Source organism: Hylobates moloch, unplaced genomic scaffold (assembly GCF_009828535.3).
Source record: "Hylobates moloch isolate HMO894 unplaced genomic scaffold, HMol_V3 SCAFFOLD_14, whole genome shotgun sequence".
Taxonomy (NCBI): Eukaryota; Metazoa; Chordata; class Mammalia; order Primates; family Hylobatidae; genus Hylobates; species Hylobates moloch.
Window position 1 is genome coordinate 59,977,622 of NW_026652289.1, and position 18,846 is coordinate 59,996,467.

Below are 18,846 nucleotides of genomic sequence, written 5' to 3' on the forward strand. Positions count from 1 at the left end.
ACTCCTGACCTCAGGTGATCCACCCGCCTTGGCCTCCCAAAGTGCTGGGATTACAGGTGTAAGCTACCAAGCCCAGCTTGTGTTGGTAATTTAGAACTTTCTAAAATGCTTTGTATCCTTCTCTTCTTAAGGAGGCTCAGGATACAGAATGGAATCTAGCTTTTTTCCTACTGATGAGGAACTATGACAAGAATACCAAAGTTTGCACTGATCAGGGATTCGTGTACAGCTATCGTGGTAGATCTTCGCCCCAATGACTCTCTAGCTTAACCCGCCTCCATGTCTCCTGTAAAACATATTGACAGATGTCCACAAAATGCCGAGCCCCGGAAGGCAGCAGGCTCCTTAAGGCTCCTGCACACCTGAGTTGAATGTTACCCACGGTCAATTGTGTTTGGTCTCAAACTTTCTGGTGTGAATTACATTTGTTATTGTAATTGCATAATTTAATGAAATATAAATTGATGAAATGAGCACAAAAAGAGAGTTGTTTCTATAAAAACTTAATTAAATGCTGTAGAAAATCTTGATAAAGGTGATACTAAAAAAATTGCAGCTGAATTGGGTGTGGAAGATCTAGCCCTAAAAGACTGGAGAATACTCTATATCTTGGCTGATGGTGGCTGCATGACTGTGTGTGTTTGTCAAAACTCTTAAACCGACACGCTACAGAGGATGAATTTTACCATAGGCAAATTATACCTCAATGTCTCAAAAAAAGATGAGGGAAAACATTGTAAAAGCTAGGACTTTGCTTTCAGATGAACTTTAAATTATTTTTCTACCTAAAAGAAACGGAAACTGGAAATGGGAGTTAAGGTGTGATGTGTGTGAAAGACATGGCAGATTCCAACCAGGGAGGGCCTTCTTGAAGAAAAGGTCCTGGTCCTGCATCAAAATATGCTAAATGAATGTATATGTTTTATATTTATTTATTTATTTATTTATTTATTTGTTTGTTTTTGTGACAGAGTCTTGCTCCAGGCTGGAGTGCAATGGCACGATCTCAGCTCACTGCAACCTCTGCCTCCCCGGTTCAAAGGATTCTTCTGCTTCAGCCTCCGGAGTAGCTGGGATTACAGGCATGTGCCACCACGCCCGGCTAATTTTTGTATTTTTAGTAGAGACGGGGTTTCACCATGTTGGCCAGCCTGGTCTTGAACTCCTGGCCTTAAGTGATCCACCCTCCTCAGCCTTCCAAGGTGCTGGGATTACAGGTGTGAGCCACCACCCGGCCTACTTTTATTTTTAGGGATAGAGTCTTGCCATGTTGCCCAGGCTGGACTCAAACTCCTGGGCTCAAGCGATCCTCCCACCTGAGCCTCCTGAGTAGCTGGGACTAGAGGGGTGCCACTGCACCTGGCATGTTTTGTGTTTAAAACAAAAATAAATGGTTTAAAGAAGGTATCAGCTGGGTATGGCGGCTCATGCCTGTAATCCCAGCACTTTAGGAGGCCGAGGTGGGTGGATCACGAGGTCAGGAGTTCAAGACCAGCCTGGCCAAGATGGCAAAACCCCATCTCTACTGAAAATATAAATATTAGCTGGGTGTGGTGGCAGGCGCCTGTAATCCCAGCTACTCGGGAGGCTGAAGCAAAGAATTGCTTGAACCCGGGAGGTGGAGGTTGCAGTGAGCCGAGATCACGCCACTGCACTCCAGCCTGGGAGACAAAGTGAGACTCCATCTCAAAACAAAACAAAACAAAACAACAACAACAACAAACCAAATGTTTCTATCGGATGGATGCCCTGGCTCACACCTGTAATCCCAGCACTTTGGGAGGCCGAGGCAGGTGGATCACCTGAGGGCAGGAGTTCGAGACCAGCCTGGCCAACATAGTGAAACCCTGTCTCTACTAAAAATGCAAAAATTAGCCAGGCGTGGTGGTGGGCACCTGTAGTCTCAGCTACTTGGGAGGCTAAGGCAGGAGAATTGCTTGAACCCCGGGAGGCGGAGGTTGCAGTGAGTCAAGATTGCACCATTGTACCCCAGCCTGGGTGACAGAGCAAGACTCTGTCTCAGAAAAAAAAAATTTTTTTTTTTTTTTTTTTTTTTTGAGACGGAGTTTCACTCTTGTTGCCCAGGCTGGAGTGCAATGGTGCAATATCCGCTCACCGCAACCTCTACCTCCTGGGTTCAAGCGATTCTCCTGCCTCAGCCTCCCAAGTAGCTGGGATTACAGGCATGTGCCACCACGCCTGGCTAATTTTGTATTTTTAGTAGAGACAGGGTTTCACCGTGTTGGTCAGGCTGGTCTTGAACTCTTAACCTCAGGCGATCCGCCCGCCTCAGCCTCCCAAAGTGCTGGGATTATAGGCGTGAGTCACTGCACCCAGCCATGATTCCCTCCTTTAACTAACTTAAAAAAATATTTTTGTTAACTAACAAACCACCAGTCCCAGTTACATCTGTTGAGAGGGATGACATACTATTTGCCTTTGCACTAAATGACTCTACACACTCTTGTGTCTTCCAAGTTCTCAAAATTTCTTTGCATTGTTTTTTGGTCCACTTTTGTCAAAAAAATCGCTTTAGTGAGGTGTAATTCACACACCATAAAAGTCACTCATTTTAAGCATACAATTCAGTGATTTTTAGTAAAGTTACTGAGTTGTACAATCGTAGGACTTTTCCCTTGCATCAAGCTGTCAGTTGTTTCCTCACACTTAGATCAATGTGTCCACCTTTGACAGCCTCACTTTCTAATTGGCTGCTTCCAAACTGCTGTGACGATTAAAACTATGGATAAAGGCAGAGTCAGCAGGCTTTGAGAAACCTTCTTCCCAACGAGGAAGATGCACAACTTTGGTGTAGATTGTGGTATCTGTTTTGTCTGCTCTGAGACCCTTTAAGATTTTCCTCCAGGTTCTCAGTTCTGATTCACACAGGCAAGTCTACAGCGAAATATTGCTTGATTTAACTACTATTCAACTCTGCCTTCTCCAGACCCAGTGCCAGAACTGAGCTCAGGCCCTTGTTATTGCCCTCCTGGGCTATCACAATGACCCCTGTGTCTCTATCTTCAAAAAGTAGAGTTCTTTTAAAAACAAGAAAATAGCTGGGCGCAGTGTCACATGACTGTAATCCCAGCACTTTGGGAGGCGAAAGTGGGAGGATTGTTTGAGCCCAGGAGTTTAAGACCAGCCTGTGCAATATACTAAGACCCTGTCTCTACAAAAATGTTTAAAAACAAATTAGTTGGGCATGGTGGTACACGCCGCTAGTCCCAGCTACTCAGAAGTCTAAGGTGGGATTATTGCTTAAGCCTAGGAGCTTGAGGCTGTAGTGAGCTATGATCGTGCCACAGCACTCCAGTCTGGGAGACAGGGCAGGACCCTGTCTCTAAAACATAAATAAATAAATAAATACAAGAAAACACTTAAAAATATTTTTAAATGAAAAATGTTATATGTCTATATTAATAGAAAGTATAGCACCATGAACCCCCAAGTACCCATCACTCAGCTTTAGTCTCCGCCTCCTGGGTTCAAGTGATTCTCCTGCCTCAGCCACTTGAGTAGCTGGGATTACAGGCGCGCACCACCATGCCTGGCTAATTTTTGTATTTTTAGTAGAGACAGGGTTTCACCATGTTGACCAGGCTGGTCTCAAACTCCTGACCTCAGGTGATCCACCCGCCTTGGCCTCCCAAAGTGCTGGGATTACAGGCATGAGCTCCCGCACCCAGCCCATGTGACCATTCTTACTTCATCTCTAAGGCCACCCACCTCCATTGCACCACTTTCCTCAGGGGTTATTTTAAAGCAAATCCCATTTATCACATCATTTCATCTAGCCCTGAATATCCCTCTACAATGGCATACAAGCATATTTTATGGCAATTATCAAGTTACCTGCCAATCTCCTCCTTAAGACTGTGAGGTCCCAGAGGTCAAGAAGGGTCTTATTTTTATTAATAATAGTGATAGCGGGCCAGGCGTGGTGGCTCACGTCTGTAATCCCAGCACTTTGGGAGGCTGAGGCGGGTGGATCACCTAAGGTCAGGAGTTCAAGACCAGCCTGGCAAACATGGTGAAACCCTGTCTGTACCAAAAATACAAAAATTAGCTGGGCGTGGTGGTGCACACCTGTAATCCCAGCTACTTGGGAGGCTAGGGCAGGAGAATCGCTTGAACCTGGGAGGTGGAGGTTGCAGTGAGCTGAGACTGTGCCACTGAGCTCCAGCCTGGGCAACAGAGTGAGACTCTGTCTCAAAACAAAAAATAGTGATAGCATCAGTTGGTGGTATAGGCAGTGTCTAGTTTAAGATGGCCCCCATGTTATCCCCTCTCCTCAAGCATGCGCTGGCCCTAATAGCTTGCTTCAAATGAACAGAATAGGGCAGAAGTGGTGGGATACCATTTCCAAGATTAGGTGACAGAAAGAGTGTAGCTTCCATCTTGGGTGCCCTCTCTTGCTCTTCTGCTCACATACCCTGTTGTGAGCTGCCTTATGGAGGAGTCCACATGGCAGGGACCTGAGCGAAGCTCTGGCCAACAGCCCAAGGAGGAACTGACGCCCTCAGTCCAATAGCCCCTGAGGACATGAGTCCTAGCAGCAACCACATGAGTGAACTTGGAAGTAGATCCTTCCACAGTGAGCCTTCAGATGTGATTCCAGCCCCAGTGGACAGTGTAACTGTACCCTCATGAGAAACCTTCAGCCACGGGCATTCAAAGAAACTGTGAGCTAATAAGCATTTATGGGTTTAGGCCATTAAGTTCTAGGGTAATTTGTTACACGGCAGTAGATTGCTGATACAGCTGACCTTTTTCTCTGAGCACTTAATATGAGCCAGGAAGAGTGCTAGACACTTATGAATTGTCTCTTTAATGCCCACAGCATTCCATATCCCTATTTTACCACAAGGAAATGGACTTATAAAGGTCAGTAGACTTGCTCAGTCACAGCCAGGAAATGGCAGAGCCAGGATTCAAATGCAGGTGGGGTCATGCAGCCATCTCCATTTCAGTTGTATCAGGCCTTATGTCTGGCACACAGTAGGCATCCTGTGAATCCCAGCTGAGCTAAACCATGTTGGCATCAGGGAATGGGGGTGTGGGCTGGAAGAAAATACCGCTGGGGGACATGGACAAGGCCCAGCCGAGCTGCCCCAAAAGAGCTTGCTCCCATTCCAAGTGGTACAAAGAGCACCTTCATAAACACCCAGTCTCTTCCACAAAGACTGGAAGTGTCAGACTCCAGCACTGCTGCAATGCCAGCGAGGGAGGCAGGGCTGTGATACACGAGGCCAGGCTTGCCCCTGTTAGTCAGGAATTTATAACTCCTGGAACTCCAAATGACAGCAACGTTCTGAAATGAATTCATGAGGAGATGCATAACTCTGTGGGTTAGTGAATTTGGGGTGTGGGGGCGGTGTGGGGAACTGATATCTCCAGACATCCCAGCTTCTATTTATTGGGGTCAGAGGCATCAGAAGCCAATATCAGGCTACTTATGGCATTTGTCACAGAAAGAAAAATGTCTCAGAATGGAACTGGCTTAAAGGCCTGAAGCCCATAATTGAAATGTAAAGGTCTTGCTCTTCCAGGGCCTGTGGAGGTAATAACTTACATTCCTTACCTCATTCTCTGTCCTGGGTGGGACATTTTCTAATAAATCTATTCCATTGACCACAACACTCTTCTTTTCTTTGATGGGAGCCTTAAATACCATTTTTGAGGACTTCTTATAGCCTTCTTTCAAAGACATCAGCACAGGATCTAAAGAAGGCAAGGGAAACGCTCTCACTGACGATCCCATGGACTGTCAGGTGATGGTCCAGCAGGCTGGGTGGGAGGGAAATTCAAACAGGGGGACAGGCAAGGGGAATTGGGGTGAGCTGCGCTGAAGGCAAAGGCTGCAGCTTCCTGTGCTCTGTGGAGGCCCCTACTGTGGTACCTCGGTTGATGCCTCCCAGCCATTCATCCGGGGTCAGTGCTGGCTCCGTGCCTGGTGTCATTGGGTAAATGTCTTCCTGGTAGGAATCTGACTACAGTGGGAGGAGCAGAAGAGAGGACAGATGGGGGGCTGCTGGGAAAACCGCTACTCTTCAGTCAGACTCTTCTTACTGATCTCCAATCACGCTACCTGCTCTCCTGCCTCTATGCCTTTGCACTGTGTCTCACTCCTGGAACTACCCGACTGCACTCATGAGCAAACCCAACTGTCCCGGCCTGAGAATGCCCCTCACCCCAAATTGGGTTTGAAGACCCCAGCCCACAGCACATCTCTCACCTGGGTTTCTCCAGGGTCATGGTCAGTGGTGAGCAGGCTAGGATGCGATGCAGGCCCCCCTCCCGGAGCCCAGCCCAGCCCCACTTACCCTCCGGGGCACGATCATGGAGATGGGCTCGATCAGGCCCTTGAGAGTCACCAGCTTGTAGAAGCGGAACACCTCGCAAGCTGACACATCCAGCCCGTGCTTGGGCATGACCCCTGTAACAGGCACACATGTGGCTCCATGGGGTCCCAGAAACTGCGTCTCAGTGACATCACCCCATGACGTTCTGGGCCAGGGGAAAGGCTGAGGAATGTACTTAGGTTTGGAGGCAACGGCCCATGCAGAGGGCAGGGGGTGGACCGGGGCTCCTTCAATCAGTGTCTGTCCCTGGGTGGTCACTTCTCAAGCTCCTTGGGCCAGACCTGCCTCACCACAGTGCACGCTTTAGAATTGGACCCTTTAGAATTGGAAGAAACTGCAGAGACATTTGAATCTAGCCCACTCCTTTTCTAGATGAGGGTCCAGAGAAGGTCAGAGGGCAAGAGGCTACCCAAGGTCACAGAGCACAGCAGGGGCAGGGTCACAGAGCCCATTACCCTCTGAAATGAACAGTCATCCCTAAGCCTCCTGTGTCTCCAGTCCTGAGACAGAAAGGAGGCAGAGGCCATTCCCCATACACCCTAGAGGTCTGGACACAGCCTAAGATTGCTGTTCTGTTCTATGTCTCCTAGAACCAACAATGTATGCACATGTTGCCTGTGTGGGTTCACTTGCCACGTGTCCCTGACAGCTGCCTCTGCTGAATATCTATCATGGGGACGAGGGTCAGTGTGGTGCTAGGAGCACAGCTTTATCTAGGGGTAGACCAATGGGGTTTGAATCCTGACTCTGCCCCCTTTCCATCTAGGAGTCCTTTGGCAAGTCACAACTCTCTGAGCTTCCAGTTCCTTGGCTGGTTCGAGGAGGACAACAGTGGCCCTACATGAGGTGGTCAGGAGAATATGTTCCAAGATACTCATTAACTGCCTGGGACCGTGACGAGCACAGACAACATTCGTTTCCTTCCCTGTATTGTGAATATGAGTTAAGGCTCTGCCTCTCCTCCTCTGGGCTGGAAGCCTGCTCTTCCACATAAAGGAATTCCAGGAGCTGGAGGTAAGGGGTGAAATGGTTTCCCAAATGGGCTTAAGAGCCAGTAAATTCGGTCTGAGTTCTGCTTCTGCTACTTAGCAGATAAGACCTGCCTCGGGTGAGTTGCTTAACTTTTCTGAGTCTACAAGAAGTGCCTACGTCACAGCAAATGCTCAATAGTGGTCACAGGTGAGGAGGATGAGGATGAGGATGAAGTGAGTCATTCTGAGTCCTTCCTGCTTCTTTCCTCTCCACCCCTCCATATCCGATACCTTAGCAAGTCCTGCTGACATTACTTTCTAAACATCTGGATTCATCCTGTTCTCCCTGTCTTCCTTCTGTCCACCTATTATCCTCTCTTGCCTAAAAGTCTACAACTGCTTCCTAACTGGTTTCCCTGTCTTCCTCCTGCCCCTCCCAAATCCATTCTCTCTACTGAAGCCAGAGAAATCTTTTTTTTTTTTGACGGAGTCTGGCTCTGTTGCCCAGGTTGGAGTGCAGTGGTGTGATCTTAGCTCACTGCAACCTCTGCCTCCCAGGTTCAAGCGATTCTCCTGCCTCAGCCTCCCAAGTAGCTGGGATTACAGGGGTGTATCACCACACCCAGGTAATTTTTGTATTTTTAGTAATAACAGGGTTTAGAGACAGGGTTTCACCATATTGGCCAGACTGGCATCGAACTCCTGACCTCAGGTGATCCACCTGCCTCGGCCTCCCAAACTGCTAGGATTACAGGCTTGAGCCACCACACCTGGCTGCCAGAGCAATCTTAACTAACATTTTGGATCACATCATGTTGTCTCATCTCCCACTCAAGAAAAAGAACCCTCTGCACAATGATTTCCTAATCAAATGCAAACTCCTTTCCCAGGCTAATGCATCCCATGGATTCAGCCCCTGCCCACCTCTCCGACAGTCTCCTAACACCCTCCCCCCATCTCCTGCTACACCACAGAGTCTACACCATGCTCAGCCACACTGACCTCCCTTCTGCTCCTAGAACACGCCAGGCTCATTCTGGCCACAGAGACTTTGCACTAACCATTCCCCCTGCTGGGACTGCTCTATCTCCTTCCCATCTTTCAGAGCTCAACTTAAAATATCATCATCACAGAGAGGCCTTCCCTGACCACCGGGGTAACGTAGCCCCCAGTCACTCTCTGTTCTAGCACACCATTTGACTCTCTGCCTAGAACTCACTCCCATCCAATATTTTTCTTATTTGTTTATTGCCTGTCTCCTGCTCAGTGGAACGTGATCTCCATGAAAGTAAGGCCATGTTCTGTTTCATTTGCCACTGGACTTTGTGCAGGGTCTGGTACACAGTTGGAGGTCAATAACTGTTTGTTGAACAACTATGTGAAGAAGCAGGAGGAGTCAAGTGCTCTGCCAGGTGCCTTGCACATATGGTCTCTAAGTCTTAACTTAGCCATTCAAGGCAGGTTTGATTATCCCCATTTTACAGATGAGGAAACTGAGACTTAGAGGGATTAAGTGCACAGCTGAGCCAGAATGTAAACCCAGGTCTGACTCCAAAGTCCAGGCTGATTTTTATACTATTTGATGCAGGAGTGACAGTGAAGGAGGTGGGGATGACAGAGTTGGGGAAGGGTAAAGTTGATGGAATGGTGATTAGGACTTCGGACATCTTTTGGTTTCCATTTTGCTGTTGGTCACTGGAGTGGGCTCTCAGGCCCTTTCAGCCCCGAAGTCCCTGAAGCTGGCCCTCAGGCCCTGTCCATAATACCAGACCCACAGGGAAAGCAAGCTAGACTCAAGCTCCAAGGAGGATCACCCGCAGAGGTGGGAACGGGAGGTCCCTGAAAATAGGTGTTTCATTGGGTGATTTGGACCCCAAATGTAGAATTGGTAAATCATATGCATTACCAGGTTAGTTGAAAGGAAGGAAAATTGGTTGGAAGACTTGTAGTGGTGGGAGAATGTGGGGTCTCACTCACTACACCCTGTCAATCCCGGAGCCCTCTCTGGGTTTCTGCCTGAGAGCCTAGGGAACTTGGGGCTGCAGTCCCGGGAACACCTGGAACTTCTTCCTGCCCTATCAGACAGACAGAGCTGCTGCTGGGTCTGGGAGTCCCGGCTTCCTAGAGGCTCAGGAAGGGACTTGTGCCTAGACCCCACTCTGACCTTTAGTTACTGGACCACTTCCCACCATCATCATAGCCACTGTGGGCTTCAGGCTCCCCATCTGCGATCAGGAGTGCAGACGCAGAGAACATGCTGGCAAGCTGCTGCTGATGGTGGATGTGAGCACGGTGGGGTGACAGCGCCGGTCCAGTGGGCAGTGACAGCTGCAGGAGGGCCAGCTCTTGCAGGTTCTGTTCCAACTTGCCCATGTGCTGTGGCCTTCTGAGTCTGATTTTCCATTTAAGGGAGGGGGTGACCCATGGGCCAGATGTCTTCCTGTGCCATGAGCACACCAGCCGTGGCAGCCTCGGGGCCCCTTACCTAGGCCTTTCTGCGGGGCTGGGGAGCGGAACTCCATGAGGTAACTCAGGTAGGGCTTCTCAGTGCTGATCTCGTAGTACCGGATGTTTCCATCACCCTGGGGTCAGGAGAGATGGAGGTGAGGAAGGTGGCAGGTAGGGAGGACAGAGCAGGGCCTGGTCCCAGGAGCCAGCTGAAGACAGCTCTCCCCTGTGCCTCATGGGCGGTTAAAAAAACCAAGGAAACCTGGCTTCTAGCCTCCTAATGGGTGCACCACAGGGGGCTCACTGCAGGTGGAGAGGTGGAGGTGGATGGGCCGATGTGAGTGTGTGTGTGTAGACAGCCTTTCTGACAAATAAGGCTATATTCACCAAGGATCTCCTTGCGGGTATCTCAAATTCCATCATTCATCACTGAATACACTGCAGGCTGTGATCTTTATTCCAATGTAAAAGCCCACTCCGGCTCACCTTTGAAGGAATTCTTGGTAGCAGACACTTGAGTGAGAATGAGTGTCAGACTTGAGGGCAGGTGTGGATGGGAAAGGTGAGGCCCAGGAACTTGGAAGGTTAGGCTGGCTACTCTCAAGGGGGTGGGGCAGGTGCAGGAGTGCAATGAGGGCAGGGCTCTCCCACAGGCTGCCCCGGGCCCTCCCCCACCTCCTACTACCTTTCCAGCCAGGTAGAGCATGTGGGTGTCAGCATCATAGAAGGGGAACAGGAGGCCAGAGAGCCCATCAATTTCCTCTTCAATCAGGGGCATGGACAGGTCCTCCTGAGGGAGAAGAGCTGGTCTCAGCCTCTCTGCAGGCAGGATGGCATGCCCCTCCCCAAATCCCAGGAAGGCCTCTTAGGATGGCAACTACTTTATGTTAAGACCTCCCCTGGATGTTAAAAAGCCCGTCCTATGGGTGGTGGCAAGACTGACTTTCTTGTCACGAAAAGCAGCCAGGGGCAGTGGAAAGGGTCTTACAAACAGGAGGCAAGGGACTTGTTCTCATTGTCCCCAAACCTGCTACTTGCTATGTGTCCCCAGGTAAGTCTCTTGATCTCTCTGGAGCTCAGCCCCCACTCTGGAAAAAGAGGGTGAACATCTTGCAGGTGTGGCCGACATTGTTCCTTGAAGCCCCTGTACCCAAGCTTGGCCTCTGAGGTCTCTGTCTGATTTCTCCACTGGGAATGCTATGAGAAGCTGGTGTGTGGGCCCAGGGTCCTGACTTTCTGAAGAAGTGACCTCCGAGGCAATGATGCTTCCTTTAGCCCAAACCCAGCAGGCCTCCCCGTGGCTGACCTGGTCCCAGAGGGCAATCTGTCTTGTGTTCCACCTGGAGACCCCTGTTGTGAGGAGCCGCTTCATGTTCCCCAGGAACACCACCCGGTTCACTCTGTGGTTTTTGCAGTTGGCCTCCTGGTAGGAACAGAGGGAGGTGGTGAGTCAGGGTCCCCAACATGTGGGTTCTGCAGTGGCATGAATGGTGGCCCCAAAAAGATATACCCTGTCCTCAGCCCTGGCCCCTGTAATTATTTCCTTATTTGGAAAAGGGTACTTGCAGATGTGGTTAAGCTAAGGATTTGGAGATGAGATTACCCTGGATTATCCAGGTGGATCCTGGATGCCATCATGAGTGTCCTTGTGGGAGAGAGGTAAGATTACAGAGACACACAGGGGAGAAGGTGTGTGACCCTGGAGGCAGAGACTGGAGTGATGTGGCCACCAGCCACGGGAGCCGGCAACCCCCAGAAGAGGCAAAGAATGGGTATTCTCCTAGAGCATCTGTAGGGAGTACAGTCCTGCTGACACCTTGATGTGGGACATCTGGCCTCTGGAACGGTGAGAGAATACATTTCTGTTGTTTTCAGCCACCTAATTTGTGGGCATTTGTTACAGCAGCCACGGGACACTGTTCTAAGCACTGTGCAGCAATGGCTCCACAGATGCCTTCTCTGCCATTTCCCAGAGAAGGTGGGGAACAGGGAGCAAGAGGGGAGCCAACCTCCACCAAGTCCAGTTGGGGGCTCCACTCCAGGAGCTCTCACCAGGGGCATTGCTTTTCATCCTCACAACAATATCTGTCAGAAGAAATCATTATCCCCATTTTGAGGGTGAGGAAACTGAGGCTCAGGAGGACAAGAGACTCATGCCCATCACTGCTCCACAACTTGCCTCATCAGGGAGTGCCTCCTTAACTGAGCTGTCTTGGGCCTCCTTTCCTGCCCACTGGCTCGTGACACTTGATTTCCTCCTAACACGCAATAGTCCTCGGCATCAGGTAAGTTGGCAGCAGGTCAGAAAAGAGGCCAACGGGGCAGTGCACATACTCAGGCTGGCGTCACACACTCTGAACTCTAGTTCTAGCTCTGCCAAAAAAGTGTAGCCCAAGAGAAGACCTTCACCTTCCCTGGGCTCATGGCCCCATTTGTGAATTGGAGGTGGGGGTTCTCTGTTCATAAACATTCTTTCTGTTTGGCATGGGCTCTGGGTTTGAATCCTAGCTCCTCCTGGAACCGTGAGATTCAAGTCTCCCAACTTCACTAAGGTTCAGTGTTCTCATGTATCAAATGAGAGGAGTAACAGCGCCCAGCTGAGAGGGTTGTCCTGAGGATTAAATGAGACGATGGGCAGAGCCCCGGGCATAGTGCAGGCCACACAGTGAGCTCTTAGCAGATGTCAGTTAACACTAATCATGCTAAGCAACTCTCATTATTCTTATTTGTAGTGGTACAGGTTGAGTAGCCCGTATCTGAAATGCTTGGGACCAGAAGTGTTTCCGATTTTGGATTGTTTCAGATGTCAGAATATTCGCATTATACCTGCTAGTTGAGCTTCCTACATCCCCAAATCCAAAATCTGAAATGTTCCAACGAGCATTTCTTTTGGGTGTTATGTCAGTGCTCAAAAAGTTTTGGATTTGGAGTCTTTTGGATTTTGGATTTTTGGATTTGGGATGCTCAACCTGTAGTAGTAGAAAACTTTCTGGTCTTGTAATATTGGACTATTCCAAGGTAAACACACCCAGATCAAGCATTAATCCCTTCTTGTGTAGAAGGCAAACCTCAAATATCATCCATATTTTCCATTCCATCTCTCCCCATGACCAGCACACAGCAGGTGCTCAAAAAATGGTAATTGCTTACTTCCAAATGGCACTTAACCCCTTCCTCAAACCCAAGACCCAGGAGATTCAAAGACCAAAAGTGGAGCTAAGTTCCCCATCAGCCTTGGCACCCTAGCTATTTCCCTCAGGCTCATCCTATCAAGTGGCTGGGCAGTGAGGCCAGTGTCTCCTCCTCCTGTGCCTGTGATGGACTTGGTTAACACCTGGGGATGTATGCACTGAAGGGTGTCACCAGTTCAGCCCCCAGAGCAAGCCAGAAGAATCCTGTCTGGAGGTAGGGGGTGCAGTGGGGACAGGAAAGGGTATGAGGTCCCTCCCCACCCAGAACAAGGCAGGGTTCCTATGAGCTGAGAAGGGCCCAGGAGAGAGAAAGGTTGTTCAACAGAGGTGCGGTGAGATGCACTGGAGAAGGGGGCTGGCACAGCCTTTTCTTTTTCCAGGCCTGTTGAAAGCTGAGCCCCAGCCCTCAATACCTTCCCCTTCAATCTCAAAAAATGTAGGGTTCCACCTGCAGAACACGGCCAGAGCGGGGCTCAATCACGCGCAGCTTCTTGTCCTTGCACGTGGTGGTGAGCAGGCTGCCGTCTGTGTTGAAGGACATGCAGAGGATCACATCCGTGTGGCAGTCGATCATCTTCACCGGCTCGCCCACGTCCAGGTTCCAGATGAGGACCTGCGAGGACAGATGCGCGGGAGGCAGAGTCAGTGGCTGCTAGGGTCCTGGGGTGTTTGTCCCCAGTCCACACTCGACTGCCCTGGGAGAAGCGCCCCATGCAGGGCCTGGGGTGTGCTGGGATGCAGGAGGGGGTCATTGAGTTCTATATGGAAAGGCTGATACATCCCTGGCACACAAATCCATCAATATCCTTGGTCAGATCCCAGCACCAGCCTGGGCTCAGTTTATGGAAGAACAAGGATACATGTTCCTTGTCAGGTCCCATGTGGTCAGCTCACCTTTTTTGAGGATGTGCCTGGGGCTCGGGGCTGAGGCTCCACTTTTTGCCCTCCGGCAGCTTTGGTTACCCCTTTTGCCACCTCTTGGTTAAGAAGTGGCCAGGCAAAGGGTGTGGGCATGGAAGGGGCATTCTCCTCCAGTCCATCAACCACCAGAGAAGGCAGAAAAGATGCCTCCGGCCTCTGTGGACCCCAGGAATGACAGGGTGCACAGGAGTTGCTCAGTTGCGTGTAGTGAATGAATGAATGAATGAGCAAATGAACAGATGAGGCAATATTGGTTGCTTCGGAACCAACAGTGCTTCCTACGGGTACCCAAAAGGCCCCTTTCTCTTCCCCAATCCCTCTCCGCCCAGCTGCCTGCCCACTGCATGCCTTGTAGTCGTAGCCAGCGCTGAACAGGATGTTGTTGGTGGTGGGGTGCCACTCGACCAGCCCCACACGCCGGCTGTGCCCGTGCAGCTCCAGGAGCGCCTCCGTCATGTTCCGCTTCAGCCCGCCCTCAGGGATCTCCCAGATCCGCACCTGCAGAGGGAGATGAGGGTCCAGGCTGGGTGGACACGGCCAAGAGGGCCCTTGATGAGACGTGCCCCTTTCCTGGGACACCAGGCTTTCTGAGATCTGCCTGATGAAGCACCTCCTGGCTTGAGGCGATGGGCAACGTTCGACTGAGGCCTGCTGGGAGGTTTCAGGGTGTGGCTAGAGAGGAAAGAGACCATCTCTCTGCCTGTGGGAGGTTTTCTCTGGGAAGTCTCTGCAGACCTAAGAACTGTTATTACTGGCATGTTGCCACTGCTGTGGCCTAGCCCGGATAAGAAGAACATGCACGAGCTCCTTTTAGCAAGTGTTGTGTTAAAAAGCCTATCCTTGCTTCACACGTCACATCCTTCTAGGAGACTCTGCCTTCCTGCTACTCTGCGCAGCCCCACTTTGGCCGTTTGGACCACAGGGCCTTATCCCCCACTGTGTCCCCCACCCAGGATGGACCCCTGGGCAGGGAGAACTGCATCTGGGAGGCTGAGAGGCCCCAGGTCTCTCCTGAGAGATGATGGACTGGAAGGCAGAGACTGATCAGATGTTGGGGCCTGAGCTGAAAGGATGGGCAAAGCCTGGATAGAGCTGCTATTTTCAGTCTTGTGGATACTGATAATGAAGCAGAAAAAGATGATCTGCAGAGAGGAGGATGGGACATGCAGAGGGAAGCAGAGAGGAGACCATGTGGCCCCAGAGAGGGAGAGACTGGGCAGTTTCTCTGCAATCTTGGAATCACCCCCCTAATTATTTACATCAGCCCTGGTGGGCTTCTGTCACTCAAAGCAAACCTCCTCTGCATAGCTTCAACTCTTTCATCAATAAGGTAGGTGGTAGGTGGGGGGAACATCCCTGCCCTGTTTCACCTACTGGTAGAATGAAAAGACACAATGGTATAACAGTTTATAAACTGCAAAGTGCTCTAAAGGCCTAAGGAATTATAATTGTTATTATTATCATTAATATTATTCATTAGAGTCTAACTGGTTGGAGAGGAAAGAGCACATGTGACTATAATTTAGGATACTTAAGAAAAAAAAAGAAACAGAAAAAGAAAAAAGAAAAAGAAAAAAAAAAGAAAAAGGCTTTCAGCCTGAGCAACACAGCGAGACCGTGTCTCTACCAAAGAAACAAAAATTAGCCAGGTGTGGTGGCGCACACCTATAGTCCCAGCTACTCGGGAGGCTGAGATGGGAGGCTCGCTTGAGGCCGGGCACGGAGGTTACGGTGTGCTGAGATCCACTGCACTCCTGCCTGGGCAACACAGCACGACTGTCTCAAAAAAAAAAAAAAAAAAAAAAACGAAAAAAATCCTTTTGAAAATCTGAACTCCACCCTTGCTAGTAAGGAGAAAAACAGGAAAAACAGCTTTGAGATACCATTTATAATCTGCTAAAATAGCCAACCAAAAAAATAAAAAGAGCCAGTGTTGGCAAGGTAATAATAGAAGATATAGATTGAATAGATGTTGGTAGTATTATAAATCAGAGAAACTCTTTTGGAAGCAATTTGGCAATCTTTAGTAGGAGCCATAAAGACATTTATATTACACTCTTTGACCCAGTAACTTCACTCTTAAAATACAATATAAGCCAAAATCTCCATGCATGAAGATGTTCACTGCAACATCATTTATATGGAAAATGTAGAAGCACTGTAAGTGATCAACATTAAAGGAACAATTTAATACATTATATCAACATGTAATACTAGTCAATTGATTATAATTCCAAAGGCTATGAATAAATGCAGAAAGCATGTTAAAGAAAGCCAAGTCCAGGTGAGGTGGCTCACGCCTGCAATCCCAGGACTTTGGGAGGCCAAGGCAGGAGGATCACTTGAGCCCAGGAGTTCAAGACCAGACTGGGTAACATAGTGAGACTCCGCCTCTACAAAAAATTGAAAAAAGTAGCCAGGTGTTGTGGCATGCACCTGTAGTCCCAGCTATTCAGGAGGCTGAGGTGGGAGGATCCCTTAAGCCCAGGAGTTCAAGGCTGCAGTGAGCTATGAATGTACCACTGCACTCTATCCTGGGCAACAGAGCGAGACCCTGTCTCAGAAAAATAAAAAAAAGGAAGAAAGCCAAAGGCAGGGCCAGGCACGGTGGCTCACACCTGTAATCCCAGCACTTTGGGAGGCCGAGGGGGGCGGATCATGAGGTCAGGAGATCAAGACCATCCTGGCTAACACGGAGAAATCCGTCTCTACTAAAAAAATACAAAAAAATTAGCCAGGCGTAGTGGCGGGCACCTGTAGTCCCAGCTACTTGGGCTGCTGAGGCAGGGGAATGGCGTGAACCTGGGAGGTGGAGCTTGCAGTGAGCCGAGATCGCACCACTGCACTCCAGTCTGGGCGACAGGGCAAGACTCCATCTCAAAAAAAAAAAAAAAAAGAAAAAAAGAAAAAAAAGAAAGCCAAAGGCAGACCAGAAGTCCTGGGAGCAAGGCTAAGAACTGGGGTGCTCCTCAGGGAATTCCTTGGACAAATTTTCCTTCTTGGTGCCTCCTCCTCAGACTATAAGAATGACCATTTCCCTCATGTGTGTTTCCCCACAGAGCCAGCTCCTGTGGCTGTCGACTGGAAGGTTTCAGGGTAAGAAAGGCAAGTTCTGTCAAGGGTTTGGGGTCACCCTTGGGTGGACCATTCTCAGTTTCAGTAAATCCATTTCAAAAGCCCACTTGTGAAAAAGTTTATAATTTGGGGAGAGTTTGAAATATTTTCCCATCCCCATTGTCATCCCCTTTGGTGGCTCCAACCCTCTAGTAAAGTCCAAGACTCCCACACAGTCCTGTAAGATGGAGGTGTGGGGGGGAATTGGGGGAGGAGAGTGATGTATAGGGGGCCCAGAATACCCCAATGTTCTTTCTTCAACAGCCCCTGCACCAGAGCATTCAGGGATGAAGACTGGTCTGGAAGTGACCGAGAGGGTGCAGGCGGAACAAGCTGGCAAGGGCATAACTCAGTAGTCACCAACAAAACACATTCCTTCTGTCCCCAAATGTACTATAGAAAGTTGACCCTGAAGTTGGGAGACTAATGCTTGGGCTAGACACCCACCTATTGCAGACGCAGACACGTAGACACACACACTTCTTTCTTTTTACCCAGAAGGGATACTATTACACATGTTCTTTTTCAACTTGCTTTTCTCACATAACAGACACTGGGCATCTTTCCACACCACTCCATGAATATCTACCTTATCTTTTTAAGTGGCCAGAGAGGCATCTGTTGTATGACCATTCCATGATGAATATAATCGACCTCTATTAACTGACATCTAAGTTCTGTTCACTTTTTTCCATGATTACAATTCATTCTATGACAAACATGCTCATAATACAACTTTGTGCAGTGGTGTGGATATTCTTGTGGGAAAATGGCTAGAAGTGTTTCATATTTTTTATAGTTACTGTAAAATTGTCCCCAAAAACTGTCCTAGTTTTTAACCCACAGAGTCTGAGACTGCTTCATTATGCCTCTGAAACTATACCTTTAAAAAACTGGATTTTTACCCATCTGATAGGTCAAAAATGCCACCTCTTGCTTGGATTTGTGTTCCTTCCATTCTTAGAAATACCGAGGACAGGCGTGGTAGCTCACGTCTGTAATCCCAGCACTTTAAGAAGCCTAGGCGGTAGCTGGGTGTGGTGGCTCACACCTGTAATCCCAGCTACTCAGGAGGCTGAGGCAAGAGAATCACTGGAACCTGGGAGGTGAAAGTTGCAGTGAGCCGAGATTGTACCACTGCACTCCAGCCTGGGTGACAGAGCGAGTCTCCGTCTCAAAAAAAAGAAGCCTGGGCGGGAGGATTGCTTGAGCCCAGGAGTTCAAGACCAACCTGGGCAACACAGTGAGACCCTCATCTCTACAAAAAAGGAAAAAAATTAGCTGGATGTGGTGGCATGCACCTCTAGTCCCAGGTACTGGGAAGGCTGAGGCAGGAAGATCGCTTGAGCCCAGGAAGACGAGGCTGCAGTGAGCTATGATCATGCCACTACACTTTAGTGTAGGTGACAGAGTGAGACCCTGTCTCTAAAAAAAAAAAGAAAAAAAATACCAGGCATCTTTTCTCATGTCTACTGGCTACCCTTGTCTGCACTTGAGTAGGAAGCTCTAAAGCTTTCAGACTCAAAGGGATGAGATATTTGGGGGCAGAGGATTCTGTCTAGGGATGTCTCGTACTGTATCTTGGTGCACAAGCATTGACTGAGGTAGAATAGTTGCCCCTGGCCATCAAGAAAGATCTTTGAAACCAAAAGTTGAGCCTCATTAACTCCACTAACACCTCCCGAGGGCCTCCTATGAGCCAGTGGGGTGTGGTGTTGAACTTGCCCATGCCTGCTCTTGAGCAGCACTAAGTGGTGCAGCAGATGGAGAGCCTGTGGGGCACAGAGCTGTTGGAAAGCTTGAACCCAGCTGTTAGGGGGACCAGGGTGGGAGGGT

General features: G+C 49.3%; 1 protein-coding gene across 2 annotated transcripts in view; it reads right to left on the reverse strand.

The window, feature by feature from the left end:
* The window catches only part of CORO2B (coronin 2B), a 149,017-nt gene that overhangs the window by 2,658 nt on the left and 127,513 nt on the right, over positions 1 to 18,846 (reverse strand). For both annotated transcript variants that reach the window (XM_032176100.2, XM_032176101.2), the window contains exons 4-11: positions 14,245 to 14,394; positions 13,424 to 13,588; positions 11,091 to 11,207; positions 10,470 to 10,574; positions 9,822 to 9,918; positions 6,327 to 6,439; positions 5,903 to 5,993; positions 5,585 to 5,724 (exon numbers count right to left, since the gene is read on the reverse strand). In XM_032176100.2, the coding sequence (XP_032031991.1) occupies positions 5,585 to 5,724; positions 5,903 to 5,993; positions 6,327 to 6,439; positions 9,822 to 9,918; positions 10,470 to 10,574; positions 11,091 to 11,207; positions 13,424 to 13,588; positions 14,245 to 14,394 (978 nt within the window). The remainder of the gene's footprint in view (positions 1 to 5,584; positions 5,725 to 5,902; positions 5,994 to 6,326; positions 6,440 to 9,821; positions 9,919 to 10,469; positions 10,575 to 11,090; positions 11,208 to 13,423; positions 13,589 to 14,244; positions 14,395 to 18,846) is intronic.